General features: G+C 33.6%; 1 protein-coding gene across 1 annotated transcript in view; it reads right to left on the bottom strand.

Moving 5' to 3' along the window:
• The window catches only part of LOC137932913 (peptide transporter family 1-like), a 64,250-nt gene extending 47,935 nt beyond the window's left edge, over window positions 1-16,315 (bottom strand). The window contains exon 1 of the mRNA XM_068776603.1: window positions 16,240-16,315. Within this exon, the coding sequence (XP_068632704.1) occupies window positions 16,240-16,302 (63 nt within the window). The 5' untranslated portion in view covers window positions 16,303-16,315. The remainder of the gene's footprint in view (window positions 1-16,239) is intronic.
• Window positions 16,316-22,346: the final 6,031 nt, after the last annotated feature.

Genomic DNA, 22,346 nt, shown 5'->3' with positions numbered 1-22,346 from the left:
GTAGCTCAATAATTAGCGGATTTTTTAATAAAAAAAATTATAAAATTTCTTATATAATTCCAATGTAATTTTGTTACAAATATAAAACGACAATAGTTACAAAATTTAATGTATTTTATAGATTTTTATTTTTTATATGCAAATTCACTATTAATAATTATGCTGAACATCACTATCAAAGGTTCACGTTATTTAAATATTAATTTATTGAATAAATAGCTTTTATTCGTCAATTTTGAATTTTGTTAATTGTACTTCAATATTTTGCGTATTTTTTTATAAAAAAAAATTAATTTCCTATAAAATTTCAAAGTAATTTTGTTACAAATTTAAAACGACGATAGTTACTTAATTTTTTTTTTAAATGGAAATTCACTATCAATATTTAGGCTGTGATATAAAGTGTTTATTCCAGCAAGATAATTAATTACAAGGGTACAATATTTAATTAAATATCCTTTTAAAAGAGTCTTCATCGTAATAGAGGACTTCTTCATTGTCAGTACAACGTCTGGGTCAAGGCGAGCGACTGTAATATTTATTCCACAGAGGATACCATTGCAGTTATCGCTTTAGGAACAGTAATTTGAATTCAAAACAATCATCCGCTTGGCAATCTTTGCAATTTATCGACGATTGCAAGGAAAATATCAATAAATTATTCATTTATTTATAAATGTTTTGCAAAATATAAGATCCTTTGTTCTCCGTAAACTTTTGAAATAAATTTATACCTTGTTACACTACGGTGTATAAAATGACTGTGAAAATGATAAAGTGAATGAATGAATTGTTATTAGTTTTTAATGTTGGTTGTAAATTAAAAAAATGTAGAATTATTGTACACATAAAATGTATCGATGTTTAAAAAATCGATTTCGAAGAATTAATATAGTATCTCGTGCATTTTATGTTCCTGATTTTTTTTCTTTTATACTAGTGTTTTGTAATAAAAATAAAAGACACTATTATAAGTGAATTCTATTAAAATGCTATACGACTATATAAGACTGGCAACACCGAAATGACATTTTGACAATTTAGACAAAAGATTTATTTGTTTTTTTAAATAGATGTTTTTAATTTTAAGATAAAAAATACTTATTTTCCTGATCATTTTATACGTTTTTGTCTTTGTTTATCGAAAATTAAATTTCATTTAGTGTCTATCAGCAGCCAAGTTTTTTTGTTCTTTATTTGTTTTAAAAATGATTTAAATATTATCAATTAAATAAATTTTGCATATATAAGGGGATTAAAACAAAAAAGAAATCAAAAGTATCACGCATCGGAGCGAGACGTGCAACTAAATTGTTAATGCTTATTTAAACATGAAAAAAATATGAATACATCTATACAAAACTTGTTTAAATAAAACATATGTCATATTAAAAAAAAAACATTTATAAAAATCGAACACATTTCAAATGCTCTAATTACAAATTCCTTTTCAGTTACGCAATGTGCTACCAGTTTTATTGCTTCAGAATAGAATTGTTCATATTTTTTTTTAACATTCATTGCCACATTGAAACTGTAGAGATATCGCGAATGTTATCATTTCGAGTGCTGTCAGTGTGTACAACACTCGAAGGCTTCTATCGTCAACCGCGCACGTGACAATCGCATAACAATCTTATCCACAAAAAACACTTTGTCATATTTTCACACGAGTTAAGATACGAGATACGTATAACATGTGGGATTGTGTACAAGTTTACAGGAGTAGGTTTTAGGTTGGGAGGATATTAAATATTTAATTAAATCAGGCGTTACCTTTCGGAAGTCCATCTTAAGAAAGTACCAATATTTAGCCACTACCGCACATGCAGTGGTAGTCGTGCAACAAAGTGCACCGCCCGCCAGCCCGCTGATAATGCGTATGCGGCAAACAATGCGAATCACACAACTACCACCATTAAATCACTCAACAAGTGTTTCACCCTTCCACAGGGCATCCTCAGGAGTTATGTTACACCGATTAGTGCCAAACACAGAGTTACTACGTACGTTACGTAAGTGAGTTATTTAGGAGCGGGCGCTGCACTTTGTTGCACGACTACCACTGCATGTGCGGAAGTGGCTAAATATTGGTACTTTTCTTACTTGGGAGGATATTGGTACAGTATTCCCCGTTGACGTTTACGCAGGCGCATGACTATAGAGAGACTATTAACTTTTTTAATATTTTAAATGAGATTTGTAACATTAAATGATATCATTTGCTTACAATTGACATATAGTACACCTTATCCATAAAACTTAGTTTCAGAAAAAATGTGATGGTAACATAACATCTCCGTATAGGTGGGGGAGGATGTGGTACATAAATAACAAAGCGGCTACGGACTGAGCTCACTCTGTGTTTAACACTAATCGGTGTAGCATAAATCCTGAAGATGCCCCGTGGAGGGGTGAAACACGTGTTGAGTGATTTGGCGGTGGCAGTTGTGTGATACGCATTGTTTGCCGCATACGCATTTATCAGGCTGGCGGGCGGTGCACTTTGTTGCACGACTACTACTGCATGTGTGGAAGTGGCTAAATATTGGTCCTTTTCTTACTTAGGATGGACTTTCGCAAGGTAACGTCTGATTCCATTAAATATTATCTACCTCTTCTTTTCAGCTGATGGACGCATAAGTATTGGTCTCCGCCAAAGATCTTCACGATGACCTGTCTTGCACTGCATCCAAGGACTTCCAGTGACCCCCTGGTCTACCCCCCCCGCGTCCACCGGCTTGTGGTAACAACCCAAGAACCTTTCGATCCCAACGGCCATCGCTTGCACGAGCGATGTGCCCAGCCATTGCCACTTCATTCGGGCAATTCTTCGAGCTACGCCGATCTTGATTCTTCTGCTCATTCTCATTTCTCTCTAAGTGACCTTGTGCCTTCTTATAATGCCCATCGTGACCATATCTCATATCCATATATCATGATTGGCAACACATTTGACAAAGACTTTCATTTTCAAACATTGAGATATTTTGAACGAGAAGAGGCTTCGGAGCTTCCTGAACGCTGCTCGTTTGAATTGGATTCTCTCTATCTCTCTCTCTCTCTATGGAAGTTGGAGCATTCATATATCATCATTAGCAACACATTTGACAAAGATCTTCATTATCAAACATTGAGGTATTTTGGACGAGAAGAACCATCGGAGCTTCCTGAACGCTACCCATCTGAATTGGATTCTCTCTCTCTCTCTCTTTCTGGGAGTTGAACCATTCATATATCATTATTGGCATCACATTTGACAAAGACCATCGTTTTCAAACATTGAGGTATTTTGGATGAGAAGAGGTTTCGAGACTTCCTGAACGTTGCTCATTTGAATTGGACTCTCTCTCTCTCTTTCTGGGAGTTGAAGCATTCATATATCATCATTGGCATCACATTTGGCAAAGCCCTTCATTATCAATCATTTAGGTATTTTGGACGAGAAGAACCATCGGAGCTTCCTGAACGCTACCCATCTGAATTGGATTCTCCCTCTCTCTCTCTTTCTAGAAGTTGGAGCATTCATATATCATCATTGGCAACACATTTGACAAAGACCTTCGTTTTCAAACATTGAGGTATTTTGGACGAGAAAAGGTTTCGGAGCTTCCTGAACTCTGCCCATTTGAATTGGATTCTCTCTCTCTCTTTCTCTTTCTAGAAGCTAGACTTAGCAAACTGGACGATGTGTCCCAGGTATATACAGTCGTCTGCTTCTAGCGTAGTACCTTCAACAAATATTTAAGCAAGCATATGTTCTGATAATAAAAACATTTTAATTTGCATCTTGTTTTAACTGTTTGACTCTAGTATCTAATAAAAATTAAACAAAATATGATTTAAATTGACAAATTATTTATAAAGATATTGTCTTACTTCGACAATGGTCTGGTCCCAGCTTTGGGGGAAGTCCCGTGATTTAGCAAAACGCGCAGTTACTTATAGCTACAGATTAATAAATGTGTGAATCAATTATATAAACATTTATAGTTCTGTTTATTTAATAGGCTAGGTGAAAAACCTTAACGATTTGCGTAACGCGGTAATCAATATTGCGTCACGTATAAACCCAGTGTCATAGCATTCGCGTAAGTGATTATACAGGGTGTTGTTTCAGGATGTTGTTTTTAAAGGTATAAATGTATTTTTTATGCGGTAACTGTGTAAAATATTATAACCATTTAGTATAGTGTTTCAATGTTTGTGATATATATATATTAATTTTTTTTAAGCGCGTATTACATGTGTATAATGGTTTTAAAAAGAGCGTTGGTAAATCAGTGTCACGTCATATGATAAAAAGTTTTATGCATTATATATATATATATATATATATATATATATACATATATATATATATATATATATATATTTATAATATATTTTTTAGAACGGACTTTCACTGCAATCCAAGTGACAATTGATTTTGAGGGTGCGAACGCAAAGAGCGTCTGTCCCGGTGTTTCCCAACGTTGGGCCCACGCCCCACAGTGAGGCAATTCAAGTGTAAACTCGAAAGGAGTAATAACTATTTCGTTTTAATATAAAAATTATGTACATTATATGTTGCGTAAGACGTTTAGAAAAGCTAAGATGGTGTATACTACAAAAAAGGTTGTAATATACTGGTCTAGTCTACTGCCTCTTTTAACTTAGCTAAGCTAGAAGGAGTAGCGTCGGTTCGGGTATCCACATAATTGTATGTAGTCGTAGTGTGTTTATGTAGTTTTATGTAGTGTAGTGTATAATAATTGTGAGACCAACGAGCTCATATATCGCTTTCGATTAAGAGAAGTCATATGAGGACCTGATCCTCCTGATCATTCCTACCCAAGGGCATCCTGGAAGGTCTGCCGTCGGATGCAATTGCAATCGTTATAACACTTACATTTTAATTAAATTTATAATAATGCTATTTATATGTAAACAATTAGCATAAACTATAAATAAATCATGAATAAATAAAATTCTTATCCACGTGTTGACAACGTATGTATTATAAGTCGAGTACGTTATGTAATGTATGTAGATCCATAGATATTCAACACGTGTAGATTATAAAAGTAAAACGTACAACAGACTACAACCTTTTTGACTTTTATATTATTATTGTATTCTGAAGTTTATATGTACAGAATCATGCTAATATCAATGGAAGCATAAATATACTTTCCTTTCTCAACATTCAACATTCATACATACTCATATGTACTCAACAAACACATTCATATACAAACATTCATATCAACAATATAAAAACAACATAAAAACATATATAAAAATTCATAACAACATAAAAAACATACATACATATATACTCAACAAACATTCCTTTCTCAAGATCAGCTAAGATATTTGCGTTTCCACTATAAACAAATTACAAACACGACATAATTCGCGGCTATAATTATCTTTATTTTCATATCTAGTAAGTACATATATAATAAATAAAATAATATCAATAGTTATCCATCCTGATATCCTTTGTAAATGCTAGTCAAATGGAAAACTTTAGTTAAGATCCTTAATTCAAAGCACATTGAAGAAGAGGCTTCAACAAGCACTGTAAAAGTGAATATTATTAGAAAAATTTTACTGAAGGTTTAATATCGACAAATGAACTTAAACTGAATATTTTTCTATACATATAGTAATTTATTTAAAATAGTCTCTAATCTATGTAATTACATTTAAATTGAAAATTCAAAAGTAATAACCGTAAAGTACCAGCGGCACTGATATGTTGAAGAAAGCCTGGAAACTTATTTCGCAGGATATATTTATTTGTTTTCTTTATTTACAATTTTTGTTTACATAATATTTTATATTAACTAATGATTTATTTATTTATTTACTAGTTATAACTGTTAGAATTTGTACTGCCAGAAATATAGACAAATCACATTCTAATAGAAGAAATAAATAATTATAAAGACAATACAAAACGATCGTGATTCGTATTTTTAAAACGCCTTTTTTTACTATATTATTATTACGTAATTTATTATTTCTGAAACCATTTAATTTAAGTAATATATACCTTACAGTAATTGATTGCAATGGATGATATCTTTTTTTTATTCCACAGACATTAAGTGTTCTTGTTTTTATAATCACATTTAATATTTCCCGATATTTTTGCACGAATTTATTTCTATATATGAATTGACTGCATAAAAGTTTATAAACAATTATTCTTTATAAATTATTTTATTTATTGTAGCATAAAATACAATATTTCGTAATAAATAAAAAAAACATTTTAAACAAACGAACACAAAAATAAGTTTTTATTGTTGAACGCCAACATAATGTTATGAATAACCAGTGTTACGAATTGCAAAGGTCCACAACCTGTGTTGTGTAAAACAGAACGCATCTCGATTTTGCGACAACAAAATACATTATCTCGTATTATTTTAACAATACATTATCTGTTTTCAGTCCCTATTTAAGTAAATATATAAAATTAACTAATCTTTATAAATAATTAGTTTAAAGTTAACTATTTTCGTGCTATTTTGCATTTAATAATGCAATATTTAAATCTAGCGTGAATTTTATCATCGACCCTGACATGACAATGACATTGTTACTTTTTAAAAAAAAGACAGATAAAAAATAGAGAGAGCCGAGTTAATGAGACCAAAATGTTTAATTGTAGGTTAAACAGTCGTTAAAATTCTAAATAATTTTCGTTAGAGCATCAGTTTTAAAATCAATGTTGTATACTAGTTTTTCAAGTCGCAAGAGCTAGATGAATCCACTTAAAACTGTGAAATGAAAGTACATCTTATGCAATTTCATGTACGAGAAATCAGATTTCACTTATGTTATTACAGTAGGCTAATTTACAAATTCAAATAGGTAATTCTAAAAATATTTCTACTCGAATATAATACACACTTTAATTTAAATAAACCACAATAATCTTATATTATTTTAAATTAAAATCAAACATTAAATCAACGAACAATTAGAAATCTCTGTAAATTTTATAACAGAAAGTATATAACATGAAATAACAGCGCATTTAATATGTATTTTTTTAACTAAAAGTAAATATCGAAAAATTACTATCAGTGGAACGATAAATAAATTAAAATGTGTTGCTAAATTGCCAAAAGACCTAACAAATTAAATTTCTGTTCCCAGCTGTCAATTAAAATTTAAAAAAAATAGTTTTAGTAAGTGCAATTAATAAAACAAATCCTAACAACACTTCAATAACAAAGTAAAGTTATTTATTCAAAAGTCTTTATCTTATATATTATTATTTTATAAATCGTTTGATAAATAAAAAAATGCAAACATTTTTCTTCTATATAAACCACAGAATAAATAAAAACATCGTATCCAACTGTCAAAGATTTGACGACAATTTGAACAAAATAAAACAGTGTTCGAAATAGAAAATTTACTTTTTTTTCTAATATATATATAAATGCGACGCGCTAAATGTATCTATTTGTAAATTCAAGAAATTTATTAAGGGTATGCTCTTCTGATTGACATATTACTCTATTACAGAGTATGTTCACCAAAACATTTATGTAAATAATTTAGTTTAAAAAAATTAATTTAAAGGAAAAATACTTACAAATCCCATTGACTTTGTTTAAAACTTAAACTTAATTTTAACTTGACGATTGTAGATGATTTTGTCATCTTATATATTAAAACTATTTTAATTTTGTCTTTGATTTTTAAATATACTGATTATTATCAAGACATTAAAGTCATATGTATTTTTTTTCTATTGAACTGCCACAGATAATTTTTTTAAGTATCAAAATTTTACAGTCAAATAAAGTTTAATTCTGTTAAATAAGGAAAAAATTTTTGCAAAGCAGTTCGAATATATACATGCCAATTGCTAAATAAAAAAAAATATCAACCGTTTAAAAACAATTTGAGCAATAAAATTTTAAAAAAGTATATATATTCGCAGCCAGTTAACTTTTGCGTTTATACCTTATTGCCAACCGTCTAAGATAGTTAAGCAATTTGTACAAGGACTAACTAGATACTTCTCAAATTGATTCGGTTTACTTATTTCAAGAAATTAAAGTTAACTACATGACGGTATAAAAATATATATACTTACATCGTAGTTTTCGATATATAAGTATGATTAAAAACCTTAAAGTATTATTTTTAACATCTCGTGGCTAAAAATGGCGTTACTACTGTTTACAAAAAACTTTCAAATTTCGAACAGGAGAGAACAAACATCACCATCATCTAGTTCGAGGATACTGTCTCCAGTATAAATACTTGACTAACCATCTTTCACCATCATCATTTCATCATCACCTCATACACATAGACACCATATAATTTTAATATCAGGCGAAACATAGTTCTAATGCTTTGCCCATAAACAAAATATAAAAAACCTGCATTTTACTGCGCAAGCCATTTCATTTACCATATACCAGTAACTTTAAACATTTACCAGTTTAATCATTGATCAATGTCTGAGATGAGAAAGCGGTTGCAAAGCTGTATCAGTGTTTCCCAAAGTGGGGCCCAATGCCCATAAGTGGGCAATTCGAAATTGGACTCAACACGAGTTTTACACTTTCGCTTTAATATAAGAATTTTTAAGATCAGGCTTAGCATAAAAACAGTTTTGAAAACACCGCTGTAGAATATTAATTAAAAACATTTCAAAACATTAGTTTTAAATATTGTATAAATATCTTAACTTTACATGACATATTCCATTTAAATGATAGTATTATTTCATCTATACGTAGTTTTGTATTGTATTAGCCATACAATACAAAACCTATCCACAAATAAATAAATTAAATTAAAAAAACTACTGTTTTAAATTTGGAATACATTTCGTTTTAGTTATATAAAAATGTGGGTATATTTATTATCTATGTTTATGAGACTTTCTCATTTTAAAAATAGAACATATTACTTTCATATGACATTATAAAAAATTATTCAAATTTATTCCAATTATATATCAATTGATACATAAACACGAGATTAAATTATACAACGAATATAATTATATTTAAAAAATAAAATATTACTAGTTTCATTTATACAACTAGTGTATATATATACGTATGAATTATAATTTATAAATGTAAACAATGTATTAAATTAAAAAAAAGACTCGCAAGGCGATTTAACAATTTAAAAATAATATTAATAAAATTGATTTGTACTTTCAAAACGCATAGCTTATAACACATTATGGACATGTAAAGTAAACGAATAACTAAATATGTACAAGAGTAAATGGCAGATCATAAAAAGAAGTGAAACATTGACAACGATGTTGTGTCAATAAATAAAAAAAATTACTGACCCCAGATGATTTGACGTCCATTTTGTTGAAAGAAACTGATGGTACGTACGTATGTTGATTATATGTATATATCTCACAGTTTAAAAGTTTTTCGTGAGGTTTTATTAACGCGATTTATTTCATAGTCAAGTTAGATGCGCAGACGACACTTGTTCACACTATCCCGCGTCGCGGTATACTGATCCACTCGACTCGTATTCTACCTACCGAGCACGGAGATAGCTATCAAGTTTTTAAGCTTATTGTTACTCCTATACTTCCTATTAAAGTTTTAATATTTTATCTAAAACTGAACTAAAACCTTTATCATATTGTATATATGTATATATAATCGTAATTATATTCAAACCTATCTTAAATAACTTGTAACCTTACAAAATAACACGTACCGTACTATAGTAAACTGTTTCAAAATCATTTTATTCAATTACCAGAGTGTTCATCGATCAATTCTGTATGACGAATGTCGTTTTTGACACTTAACCCTTAGTAGCCTGATTTACGAAAGTGTTTTTTTTTATATTACTGTGTTTGCTTGAGGGTCTAGATGAAGGGAAAAATAGTTTTTTTTTTTTAATTTCGTTGGAAAGAATATTATACAACAGTAAAATACGTATAGCCAACCTATAAAAAAAAAACTAATAGTAATGTGAACATTCGGTTTAAAAGATTGATATCAAAATTGAAACTATAGGTTATTAAGAATTAAATATCTCGGCAGCAGATATACAAGATTCTGCAAGGTATTTTTTTATTTATAGCTTCAAAACTAAAAAAATAGCATAAAAAGACTGCATGTAAACTTTTCTAAGCATATATACTACTGTGATCAAAGGGAAATGTAAAATTGTCATTTAAAACTACCGGTCATTAGGAAGGTAGGTATTTTTTCATAATTTAGTAGGAATGTGTATAACATTTGCCAAGCGTAAGTTTGTCAAAAGGTTTTAATTATCTCCAATTTACACGTGTTTTTGTTGTTATGAATATTTTATTTATCGCTGATTTTATTTAAAAAATAAAAGCGTCAAAAATTACACTGATATCATTCCTCAAACACTATATTCGCTTGTTTTGGATCCGTGCGATTTCTTTAAAAAGAAAGAATAAAAAACATTGAAGGCTATACCGGAAAAAGACAGGAAAAGGCGTTGGAAAAAATGCTTTACATCCGACGATGATTACATTTAAGTAAATGAAATTGATTCAGAATAATTAATGAATAATTTAAATTTTATAAATAAATTCACCTTACTTTTTGATCACTGTGTTATATCTCACACTCATCACGATATCTTTGGAACCATAATGTTTAGAATCTTGAAATTTAGTAACAATATTTATTTTTCTATGAAAAGATCAGCTAAGAAAGGATTTTACGAATTTTTACTCATTAGGGGTTGAGAAAGCATTCGTTGAGTTCGAAAAGCGTGCGGGGAATGTTAGTACTTATATATTGTATATATACAACTCGCAACAATTACAACAAGCCAAATATTTATACATAAATTTTAAATGGAACATATTGAAGCTAGCATTTAGCATTTTTCGACATATTTATATGCCAATTTTTTAAAAGAATCGTGTGTAACTAATTACAGAAACAAAGTAATTAAATATAAATTAAGTTTCTTGTTTAAGAAGACATTTAACGGTACTGCTTGTATCGAAAATTTCACATCAGGAGAACCCGTTTCGTTTTATTGGTATATTTTTTACAACCTTATTTAGTATAATTAGCACTTTATCAATTTCATGCATTATAATGAAATTCACTTGTTAGAGAGATATATTAAATATTCGTGTATATGTACGTGTTAAATGTATTTATATTTTTGTAAATGAAATTATTTATCAATGACAGTATAATTATAAAGCTACTTGCAATAAGATAAATGTGGGTAGCTCCAAACATGTCAACGTTACTATCTTTAATGGAATCAGGCGTTACCTTGCGGAAGTCCATCTTAAGTAAGAAAAGGACCAATATTTAGCCACTTCCGCACATGGAAACGGGACTCTGTGTTTAGCACTAATCGGTGTAACATAACTCCTGAAGATGCCCCGTGGAGGGCTGAAACACGTGTTGAGTGATTTAATGGTGGCAGTTGTGTAATTCGCATTGTTTGCCGCATGCGCATTTATCAGCGGGCTGGCGGGCGGTGCACTTTGTTGCACGACTACCACTGCATGTGCGGAAGTGGCTAAATATTGGTCCTTTTCTTACTGCAGTAATATAGAAAATTCTTTCCCAGTGCCGCTCTCGTGCTGGTGCGTGATATTTTTGATTTTCTACATTTTAATTTCAATTACCTCATATATGTAAATGGTACTTAATAACATTTGAATTGTTTTTAAACAATTAAACAACAAAAAAGAATGTTCGCTTCTGACTGACTCTCGTGTTCAAGACACTGGCAATGAAGCTATTAAAAAAATACCAACAAAAGATTTACCTTAAAACAAATACATATTCGAATTACAAATATGATATCATCGTTATTGTTGAAGGCTGATATATATAGAGTGATTTATAATAGCTGTAAAGGTTTTAAAGCAAAAATTATAAAACTTTCACACCTATTTCCAAACACCCTGTTTGTAATTTCTACGTTGAATGAAAGTTCGTAAGTCCAAATGTTAAGAACATCCTACCTTTTAAGCATGTACTAGTAATAAAACTGCTCGTGATTGGTCAAGACAGTGCGTTACAAATTCGCTGCACACGGTATCGTGTTAAACGCTACCGCTTGTAAAACCGCCATATTGATATATCCGCTTATCAATCTAAGTAATAAGAGTAGTGATAAACTATTAAAGAACCCGCTATTGTGTTTGTCACAAGATCAGGAAGAAGAGGATGGATAAACACAGCGACATCAAGTAGGTGAACGCATGTTTATTTATCTTTTAATTCAGCAGTTGATATTTCCTATACACCGATGTCGTATGGATCTGATACGTGGCCTCATAAGGAAGCTCTAGGTCACCTAGAGAGTAATGGAGAGGGCTATGTGAGGAGTTTCGCTGCTAGATTAAATCATAACTGAGAAGATCCGCAGAAGGACCAAGAAGTAAATCGAAGAATTTCTCATCCGAAGTGGCAGCGGACTGAGTACAAATGTACAACCAGTGGTCGTTGAAAGGTTATCAAGTGGCCACCATGGGCCGGTATACCGCCACTAGATGGCCCCCCATTAGGTTGACCGACAAGATAGCTGAATGCGGGCAGTGCAAGAGATGTCAGAGTGGCGATCTTAGGGCCAGGCCTGCGACTTGCATTAGGCCATGATGACCTATATACCAACTGTTTCGTGAATCGATTACAACACTGTCTAAATGCCCTACCTTTTACCATTCTAACTGACTTCTTTTCCGCGAAAATAGATATTATTGGCATTTTTTTTCTCTCATAAAATAGTTTTAACAGGACTCCGAACAACTGCTAAAAAAGCTACAAGCTTTCATTATATATTTACGCAGATTTAAGAATATTAAAGTATGTATAGAATTATCAACATACAACATACATAAATTTACCAACCTTTCACTCGATTTTATCGTGACGTTCATTTATGGGACATGCATAAATCTTTCGAAATTTTCCTTATGGATTCTCTATTAAAATTTAAACAAGCTATAAACATTTAATGGAATTAAGCGTTACCTTGCGGAAGTCCATCCTAAGTAAGAAAAGGACCAATATTTAGCCACTTCCGCACATGCAGTAGTAGTCGTGCAACAAAGTGCACCGCCCGCCAGCCCGCTGATAAATGCGCATGCGGCAAACAATGCGAATCACACAACCGCCACCGCCAAATTACTCAACACGTGTTTCATCCATCCACGGGGCATCTTCAGGAGTTATGTTACACCGATTAGTGTCAAACACAGATTGAAAGCTATAAACAGTAAATGATACAAAACTGAGACTAAAATTAACACGGTGTCCATGTTAAATAAATTTATATAATCATTATGAATATTCATGTCCGTCCGTTTAAAGTAAGTGTGGTGACAGTAGTGTAAAATTACGAAAGATTTTAATGCAAAAACCGGTACAACAGTTGGCGGGCATCGCGTTTAATATTGCAATATTACGGTACATATTTGAAGAAAGTTGATTTAATAGAAACGCATGTGTACGGTGCATATTACCATAATACATACGCTTGTTAGATTATCAAATGGAAATAAATTGTATCAAATAAAACAGTTAATTTGAACGAAAATTTGGCAATGTTAATACAGGGTGATGGGTTATGCATACTTTAAAGAAGAGTTCCCCAAACTTTTTTGTTGGGTAGACCTCTTACTTACCTGATATTGATTTCCTGTAAATTTATTTTGTTTGTCCCACATTCGTATTTATAGAGTGACGAATTGAACAAGTCAGTGCAAGGTAGCGAAACTCTGTGACTCTCTGGTTTTTACAAGTTCAAAATGTATTGCGACCACAAAGCGAATACTAACATCCTACAACTTACACAATTTTATAAACATATATAATAATTTTTTTACTTCATAGGTACTTTTATAAATAATATAAATGTTTTGATATTATAAGATAATATGATGTAAGTAAATAGGTACTATCAGTGTATGTGTTGAGATCCATTATCATGGACCCCCATATACATTTTATGGACCCCCAAGTTTTTTCTCGCTGACTTAGACCCCTTGCAGGTTGTCATAGACCCCTAGGGGTCGATTTAGACCACTTTAGGAATCACTGCTTTAAAGAGGTCAGTCTCAGATTTTACACGTATTTCCAAGCACTCTGTATGTACTTAAAACTCTGAAATATCTCACATATTTTTTTTCTATCACAATACGATATGTTAGTAACTTCTGACAGTACAAATTCTACATGGGGATAGTAAAACATATCTGATTTTCATCATCAACGTTTTTAGTCCATAAAATCCCATCCCATTGCATCATCAGCCTTTTGTTTGTTAAACGTATTACATGATAAAGTGGTGATAATTTCGTGAACATATGACTTACGCATAAATTTTTAAATGCTGCCAATTTCCTAACCTAGGGTCTAGACACCTCTTAGGACTTTTGGACCCTTATAGGAGGATAGGGAAAGAAGAACTCCCCCAAATATATCTATGACGGGATATAATACAATCGCCACTAGGCAGGCGATTTGGCGATCGCAGTGTGGTATTATGGTACGCAGAAGACGACAAATACAGAAACTATTTTGCGAGCAATGGCAATCGTTTACATTAAAAGCAAAAATAGTGAATTATATAAAAAGGTGTTCAGGGAATCGAACAGTTTCAGGTGACCGCTGCTATACCGCTACCCTACAGTACCCGGCCATAAATATTGCACATCGACTTTTGGAAAGAGAATCGGCTAATTTCGGCTTAATAATTAAGGTATAATACATGTTATAAATGTAATACAATAAAAAATAAAAACATCAAACTGATTCGAATCGCACTTGCCTTAGAAATAATAAAGAAACAGAGGAAGAAAAATAAATGAATTAACAGATAAATAATCATAGGTCTAGTAAATATTTCGTAAACAATTTCATAAAAATAAGTAGTGTCAGCACGTCTTATATTCAACGGTTTAAATATGGAACTTGTTTTTGCAACTCAAAATGCAATTAATCCAGTGTTGCGATAACTAATTTGTATATTTGTATATTTATAATTTAAAATAAGTGTTGCCAACGTTATAAAAGATCGCGAACAGTATAAAAACATACAGATCATAATTAAAAACTAATAATAAAAAAATTGTTATTTTATAAGAATTAATTAAAAAAAATGTATAATGAAATTATCATATTTAAATATCACACACGTACTATATTTAACCCTTTTAACACATTTTTGAAAGAAAACTTCTTTATCCTAGTCGGAGCATCAAGTTCAACACCTGCACCAGGAATATTCAAATAATTCTGTAATTCGTGCAATATCATGTTAGTTACACTCTTCTTTCAAATCGTCTTTACTATCTGATTCTATAATATTTCTTTTTTGATATTTCGTTGACCTAATATTAGAGTCGCTCTCATCTGATGTAGTATCATTGTCATAGTTACTACAATTCGATTCATAAACACTAAGACAATCTGATAAAGCATTTGCGTATAATTCATTAAATGATTGGTAATTATTAAATATTTTTTGTAACAAAACATTTATTACAACTTATATTATACTGACCAATACACTGCATGGTCGCCAATAGAGATAACAACAGTGAAGCAAAAATAAAACCCATCACGAGTAAATCATGATTGGTCAAAAATATATAAGAAATCTTAAAATTTATTTTTAATCTATCAGCAATTGCTCAGTAACAATTTTACTAGTGTTATAATTTAATATTGTTTGGTATATGTCAATAAAACAAATATTTAAATCCCTAGTCTTTAAATTCGCTTTATTATAACAACTTTTAAATTTTATTCTAACATCATATGGATTCGATTTAAAATCGATATCGAGAGTAATTGTAGCGGTTTTATTCAAAAAAAATAATATAATCTGTAAAAAAAATAAACTTTCTAAGTAAGAAAAGGACCAATATTTAGCCACTTCCGCACATGCACCGGTAGTCATGCAATAAAATGCACCGCCCGCAAGCCCGTTAATAAATGCGTATGCGGCAAACAATGCGAATCCCACAACCGCCACCACCAAATTACTCAACACGTGTTTCACCCCTCCAAGGGGCATCTTCAGTAGTTATGTTACACCGATTAGTGCCAAACACAGAGAAACAAAGAGAAAATAAACTTTCAACTAATGTCAACTGTCAGATAAAAAAAAATAATTTACGGATTACAGTATTGAATATAGAATGTTAGTTATGTCCTTATAAACCGTACGATTAAATTTAAAATTTAAATAAAGATAATATACCTGTATAACTGCCCGTTTTTTGAGCAGTTCCGTATTTTCAGTTTCATTAACCAAGCTCGCCATCTAACTGTGTCTTACATTCAATAGACAGACGACACTGCAATGTAGATGCGTTTAATTTGATAAAATCGATGACGCAATATAAATGCAGCTATTTTACCTAATAAAAGCATTTTAAACCTTACATCCTTCAACATATAGATGATATTTATAAATAAACATTACGTATTGATGATAGCAGCAAAAACGGTCTATTGTGTGCACAAAACGATTTTGCTGATTACCTTTTAAGTCATATGTCAAGATATTTTCAACTATTATATAAGATTAATTCTCAAACACACATCTTTATTGGTTTTCTAGAGAAATAGATAAGGAACTGCATTATTTACTTATCTAAATAAAGTCAACACTATACAAATATATTCTACGAATATATTTTCCTCGCTCAAGTTTCTTCGATCACCTAATAGAATATCGTTTATTACTTTATAACACAATACATCTAATATTCAAGTACACCAGTTTTTATTTTACCTCTTAGAGAGATTTCTTGAAGGAAAAATAAAATAATACATAATAAATATCCACTGACAAACTCATGTACTGATTTCAATGTTCAAAACGCCTTTGTAATGTAATTGTAACTAAGTAAATAATTTTTACATAAATTTAAATTTAAACCAGAGTAGAGCAATTTATACTGGAAGGTACTGTTAATTTTTTTTTTCACAAAAATGACAAACGTAACCGACGTAGCTCTGAGAATCAATTGTCTGAAGTGGCAGTGACTTCTCGCAGAAGGTTACACCAGCGCTCCATGACTGCTCGTTCTGTACCATCGCCTTAACGAAGCCTGGTAACGATAGGTGTCCCCACAGTTTCGATGAGTTCTCGGCGCAGCTTTTCTCTAGCTGTACACTCCTCAAGCGTGTACTGAGCTATATACTTTTCGCTACCACAATGGTGGTATATCGTCGAAGGTCCCCTGTCTATGCGACACAGGTACTTGCCAAAGGATCCATGCCCTGAAAGCACCTGCACCATCCGGAATGTTAGAGCAACGTACCGCCTGTTCGTCTAGTCCTCTAGGAATGGACGAATAGCCTCGACTGGGCCGATCTCTGCATTTTGTGCCATGCCGTTCCTAAAACTTTCTGAAATTCCATGGCGAATCGCTCCAGGTGGACCGACATAGTTAAGTTTTTTTTTTTTTTAATGAGCTCGGGCTTAGGTCTTTCGACTCTCCCTACTGACCGGGAGGCACGAGTTCATTGCTGGTTTTTTAAGCCAGAAATAGGCGCTCACTAGCGTCTTCTATGGGTTGCTGTCGAGCCCCCGGTGATTGCTGCCCAAACTCGTCACCTTGGCATTCACCATTTACCATCAATTCGACACAATGCGTTTTCCGCTTGGAGAGTAAGAGGACTTTGGGCGCTCTCCGCGGTCCGTGATGATTATAAACCACGTCTACCACGTCCTTAGACGATGGCATCATGATGGTGTACGCTGAAGGTTGCGGTGACATAATAATGATGGTTGAAATATATGCATCTTCTTCTTTTTAGCAGATGGACGTCCACTGTAAGGAATAGGGCTCCATAGATCAATACGACCAGTCCGGCGGTACCTGCATGCAGCGACTTCCTGCAACCTTAAGTATATCGTCTGTCCACCTAGTGGGGATTTACCCACTCCGCGTACCGGCTCGTGGTTGCCAAGAACCTTTCGGCCACATATCGGTTCAGCCATTTCAGAGATTAGCCAGAATAAACAGGCATTACTATATTATGTCTATGTCAATTTTATATACTTGTACAAGGTACGGTACGACTCTCTGTTTGGCACTAATCGGTGTAACATAACTCATGAAGATCCCCCGTGGAGGGATGAAACTCGCGTTGAGTGAATTAACGGTAGCAGTTGTGTAATTCGCATTGTTTGCCGCATGCGCATTTGTCAGCGGGCTGGCGGGCGGTGCACTTTGTTGTACGACTACCACTGCATGTGCGGAAGTGACTAAATATTGGTCCTTTTGTTACTTAGGGTGGACTTCCGCAAGGTAACGCCTGATTCCATCAAATATTGTATAGCGTATGCCTACTTGTGGGAAACTGTATCACCTTCCTCAGCACACCTATTATGGCATAGCAAATTGAGACTACATCATGTTCCTGCCGTTCCAAAATTCAGTTATGTTCTGGAAAACTATTGAAAGAAGAAGTAGGCCCCCTCCCTTTTTAGAGGCCTTTTTACGACACTGCTTCTACGGCATTTTACATATTTCTACTTCTTCCTTTGAACCGATGGACGCCCACTGCAAGGTATCCCTCAAAGATCGCCATGATAACCAGTTCTACGCTGCATCCAGCGACTTCCCTCCACCTAAACTATGTCGTCGATCCACCAAGTGGAAGACCTGACCACGCTTGTAGTCGCCATGTCGAAAGGCAATTCTTCGAGCTGCATCAGTAATCTTCTGGGGATGTCCTCATTTCTGATTCTCGTAGTGAAACTCGGAACTTAGCCCTCTCCGTTGCCCTCTGGGTGACCTTGAGCCTTACTATGATTCCCGTCGCTAGTGACCGCATTTTGGATTTTGGATCTCGACGTTTTCACCGGCAACACATTGGTCAAAGACCTTCGTCTTCAAACATTGCGGTATTTCGGACTTGAAGAGGTTTCGGCGCTTCCGGAACGTTGCCCATCTGAGTCGGATTCGGCGTGGGATCTCTTCATAAATCTTTTATTATTATTTCACCTGTTCTTTTATTTATTTTTGTAAATATTTGCATAGTTACCAAAAATATGAATTCCAAAGTTGAACTTAAGCATTTTATAAATCTAATATATATATATATATATATATATATATATATATATATATATATATATATATATATATATATATATATATATATATAGAGCACAGTAGTTGCAACATCATTTCAACCGTAAGACGTCCACTTCTGTACATGAGTCCACATTAGATTTGCCTCCCTTAACAATCAAATTGTCTACTTATCGGGCGCAGGCCCTACTTTAGGACACTGTTCTAGACGAATAAAAATCTAGGAATAAATTAAATCATGTACGAGCGAGAGGTATAACAAGTGAAAACATACCTAATTTCAGGACTTACTTTCTAAAGCATCTTTGGAAGGATAATTTAAAATTTAATTAGGTAGGAAAAGGATAATCCTTTACACTTGATTGGAATACGATTAAGGCATCTCTGTGTCGTTAGGTGTCCACATTAGGAACACTGAGTTTAGACGGACTTGAAATAAATAAAAAAAACGATTAATAAAATGCAGTTTATTTTTAATCAAATACATAAACTGATGGTGGTGGTGCTGGTTTTTCATGGGCTTCCATCTCGTGAAAATCTTTGAAACGTACCGTCATATAATTAGCTACGTATTGATATGATTGTAAGCAAAACAAATAGAGATTCGAAGACATCTTGTGGTTACAAATCAAACGCACCGGTGCACCGAACACGCCGCCTAGATATCTCGAGCAGAAAATGCATAAAAACTGTATAAGTGATATCTTTTTTCCCTGCAGTGTGTTCTGCAAGTTGTTTTGCATTATTTATAATTATGTGCAGTAAAAACAGCAGGCCTTCCTTGGCGCTGCAGGAATAAGCATTGTAGGATACGTCTGGGTGAATACAGTCTTCTTGGTGAAAGGATTCAAAGGCTCCTTCATTACATTACGTTTCAACTCCACGTTGATTCTCGCGAACTTGTCACCTTTCTCCTCCTCCTTTCTCAGCACCATGTAATACGGTCGGAATTCGTTCGAATACATCTCTGTATTTTTTTTTGGAATTTTTCTCTATTTTTTTCTATTAACTCATACTACTCTTTAGTTCACGCCGAATGTGACGGTCAATTTTTTTTGACACATCAAAACTTTTTATATTATATATGACGTTTGATATAAAATAGATTGAAACTTTTTAGTGTCAAATACGGCAATAGCAGGAGTTACACTTGCGACGAAAGTTCTTTGTATTCCATGAGTACGAGTATGTTGTTCTGGGTTGACCTTGCAATGCATTACCGTTCACCAACCATACTCCGCTATCTACTTTTGTTGTATCAGGGGGTAAATCTTCTCTATGATGCCAAGACACCCTGTCCTCTGGGATAAGGATAGGGATACCTGGGATTCCTACCTGCTAGAACCTTCTCAATGGTCATCTTCGATTTCTTTTGACGGCATCTCCTAGGTAACTCGCATCTGGGAGGAAGCTAAGTCTTCATTTAATGGAATCAGGCGTTACCTCGGGGAAGTCCATCCTAAGTAAGAAAAGGACCAATATTTAGCCACTTCCGCACATGCAGTGGTAGTCGTGCAATGAAATGCACCGCCCGTCAGCCCGCTGATAAATGCGTGTGCGGCAAACCGCCACCACCAAATTACTCAACACGTGTTTCACTCCTCCACGGGGCATTTTCAGGAGTTATGTTACACCGATTAGTGCCAAACACATAGTGAGCTCAGTCCGTCGCCGCTTGTTATTTATATGCGATGCTAAGTCTCCTCCGGCATCCTCGCAGCAAGATGAGACCACTTCGCGTTCCTACCTGCTGATCAATGCCCGCAAACACAATACTCTTTCGCCTCTTACGACAAGTAGAAAATGTCTTAGCGCTACTTTAATAAGGTTTAAGGGTTGTTTTTACCCTACTTTACCAGATTTCAAATTAACCTTCCAATAATGCCTTAGAAAGTCAGACCAGAAATCAATTAACTTTCACATGTTACACCTCTAGCTCCTACATACATTAAGTTATATCTAGTTTTTTATTCGCCTAGATCAGTGTATCCCAATTTAAGACCCACACCCTTCAGGGTGGCAATTTTGTTTTTAAGGAGGGCAATTTGAAAGTGGACTCGAGACGAATTAAAACCTTTTGCTTTGATATATAAATTATTTATGTTATCTAAGGAGGCGTAAGAATTTTATAAAGGTACAGGAATGGCATGGCACAAAACGCAGGTCCTAGAGAACTGGACGAACAGGCGGTACGGTGCTCTAACATTCCGGATGGTGCAGGTGCTTTCAGGGCATGGATGCTTTGGCAAGTACCTGTGTCGCATAGACAGGGAACCGTCGACGATATGCCACCATTGTGACAGCGAAGAGGATACAGCACAGCACACGCTTGAGGAGTGTACAGCTTGGGAAGCTGCGCCGAGAACTCACCGATACTGTAGGGAATGGTCTCTCGTTACCAGGCTTCGTAATGTGATGGTACAAAAAGAGCAGTCATGAAGCGCTGGTATAACCTTCTCTGAAACAGTGATGTCGCAGAAGGAGCCTGCGGAGAGGGAGAGAGAAAGAACATGTGAGCTCCCCATCCGCAGTCGAAGACCTGGAAGTCGGAGAGTGCTATACCGCGCTTTTCTCCAACCCCCTTAGCATGGCCATTGCGACGGATTCGAGGTGATCCGCCGCAAGTAAGGAGTCGATGCACTGGGTCATCACCGTTGAAACTGCGGCAGTATGCGAAAGCTTACCCGTAGTATCAACAAAAGGCATTCAAGAAGACCGTGGGTTTTTACCTGGAGTCTGACAAAACCCTTTCGTTAACCCATGACCCAGGGTATCCCATACAGGATTTCCCCACGAGTAAAAAAAATGGAATGGCACGAAAGCTTAAAATCACTGGTGTTTATATCGCAGTATTCGCTTAACCTAATTATGTAGTATATGAGTATACATTTTTTTCCTGAGGAACTGTATTTATTAACACTATATTAATATACAAGTATTGTAAAGATTTTATATTTTTTACAAGAAAATACTGTCGCAAAAGCAATATGTTTTCTTGTAATGATTTCCTGATTGTACAACGATATCAAAATATACGCCCTACCAAAGTTCTGCATACTGTAGTGTCTTGAGTCGCATAGGTTATGTGTAAGATTAATATGCGAAAGAGATAGAGATACATATGGAAATAGATAGATAGTCACCTGGTGATGAACAAAAACGTTTGAACATTCACAGAATTTTATTCCAAAACTAAATATCATTTAATTGTAATACCTACTCAGTGTTTTTAATTTCGAAATCATATAAAACCTAT

This window comes from Battus philenor, unplaced genomic scaffold, assembly GCF_028537555.1.
Source record: "Battus philenor isolate CCGP_79_NKW_IND1 unplaced genomic scaffold, ilBatPhil1.0.hap1 SCAF_1, whole genome shotgun sequence".
NCBI classification, from domain to species: domain Eukaryota; kingdom Metazoa; phylum Arthropoda; class Insecta; order Lepidoptera; family Papilionidae; genus Battus; species Battus philenor.
This window is presented reverse-complemented; position numbering and strand designations above follow the sequence as displayed.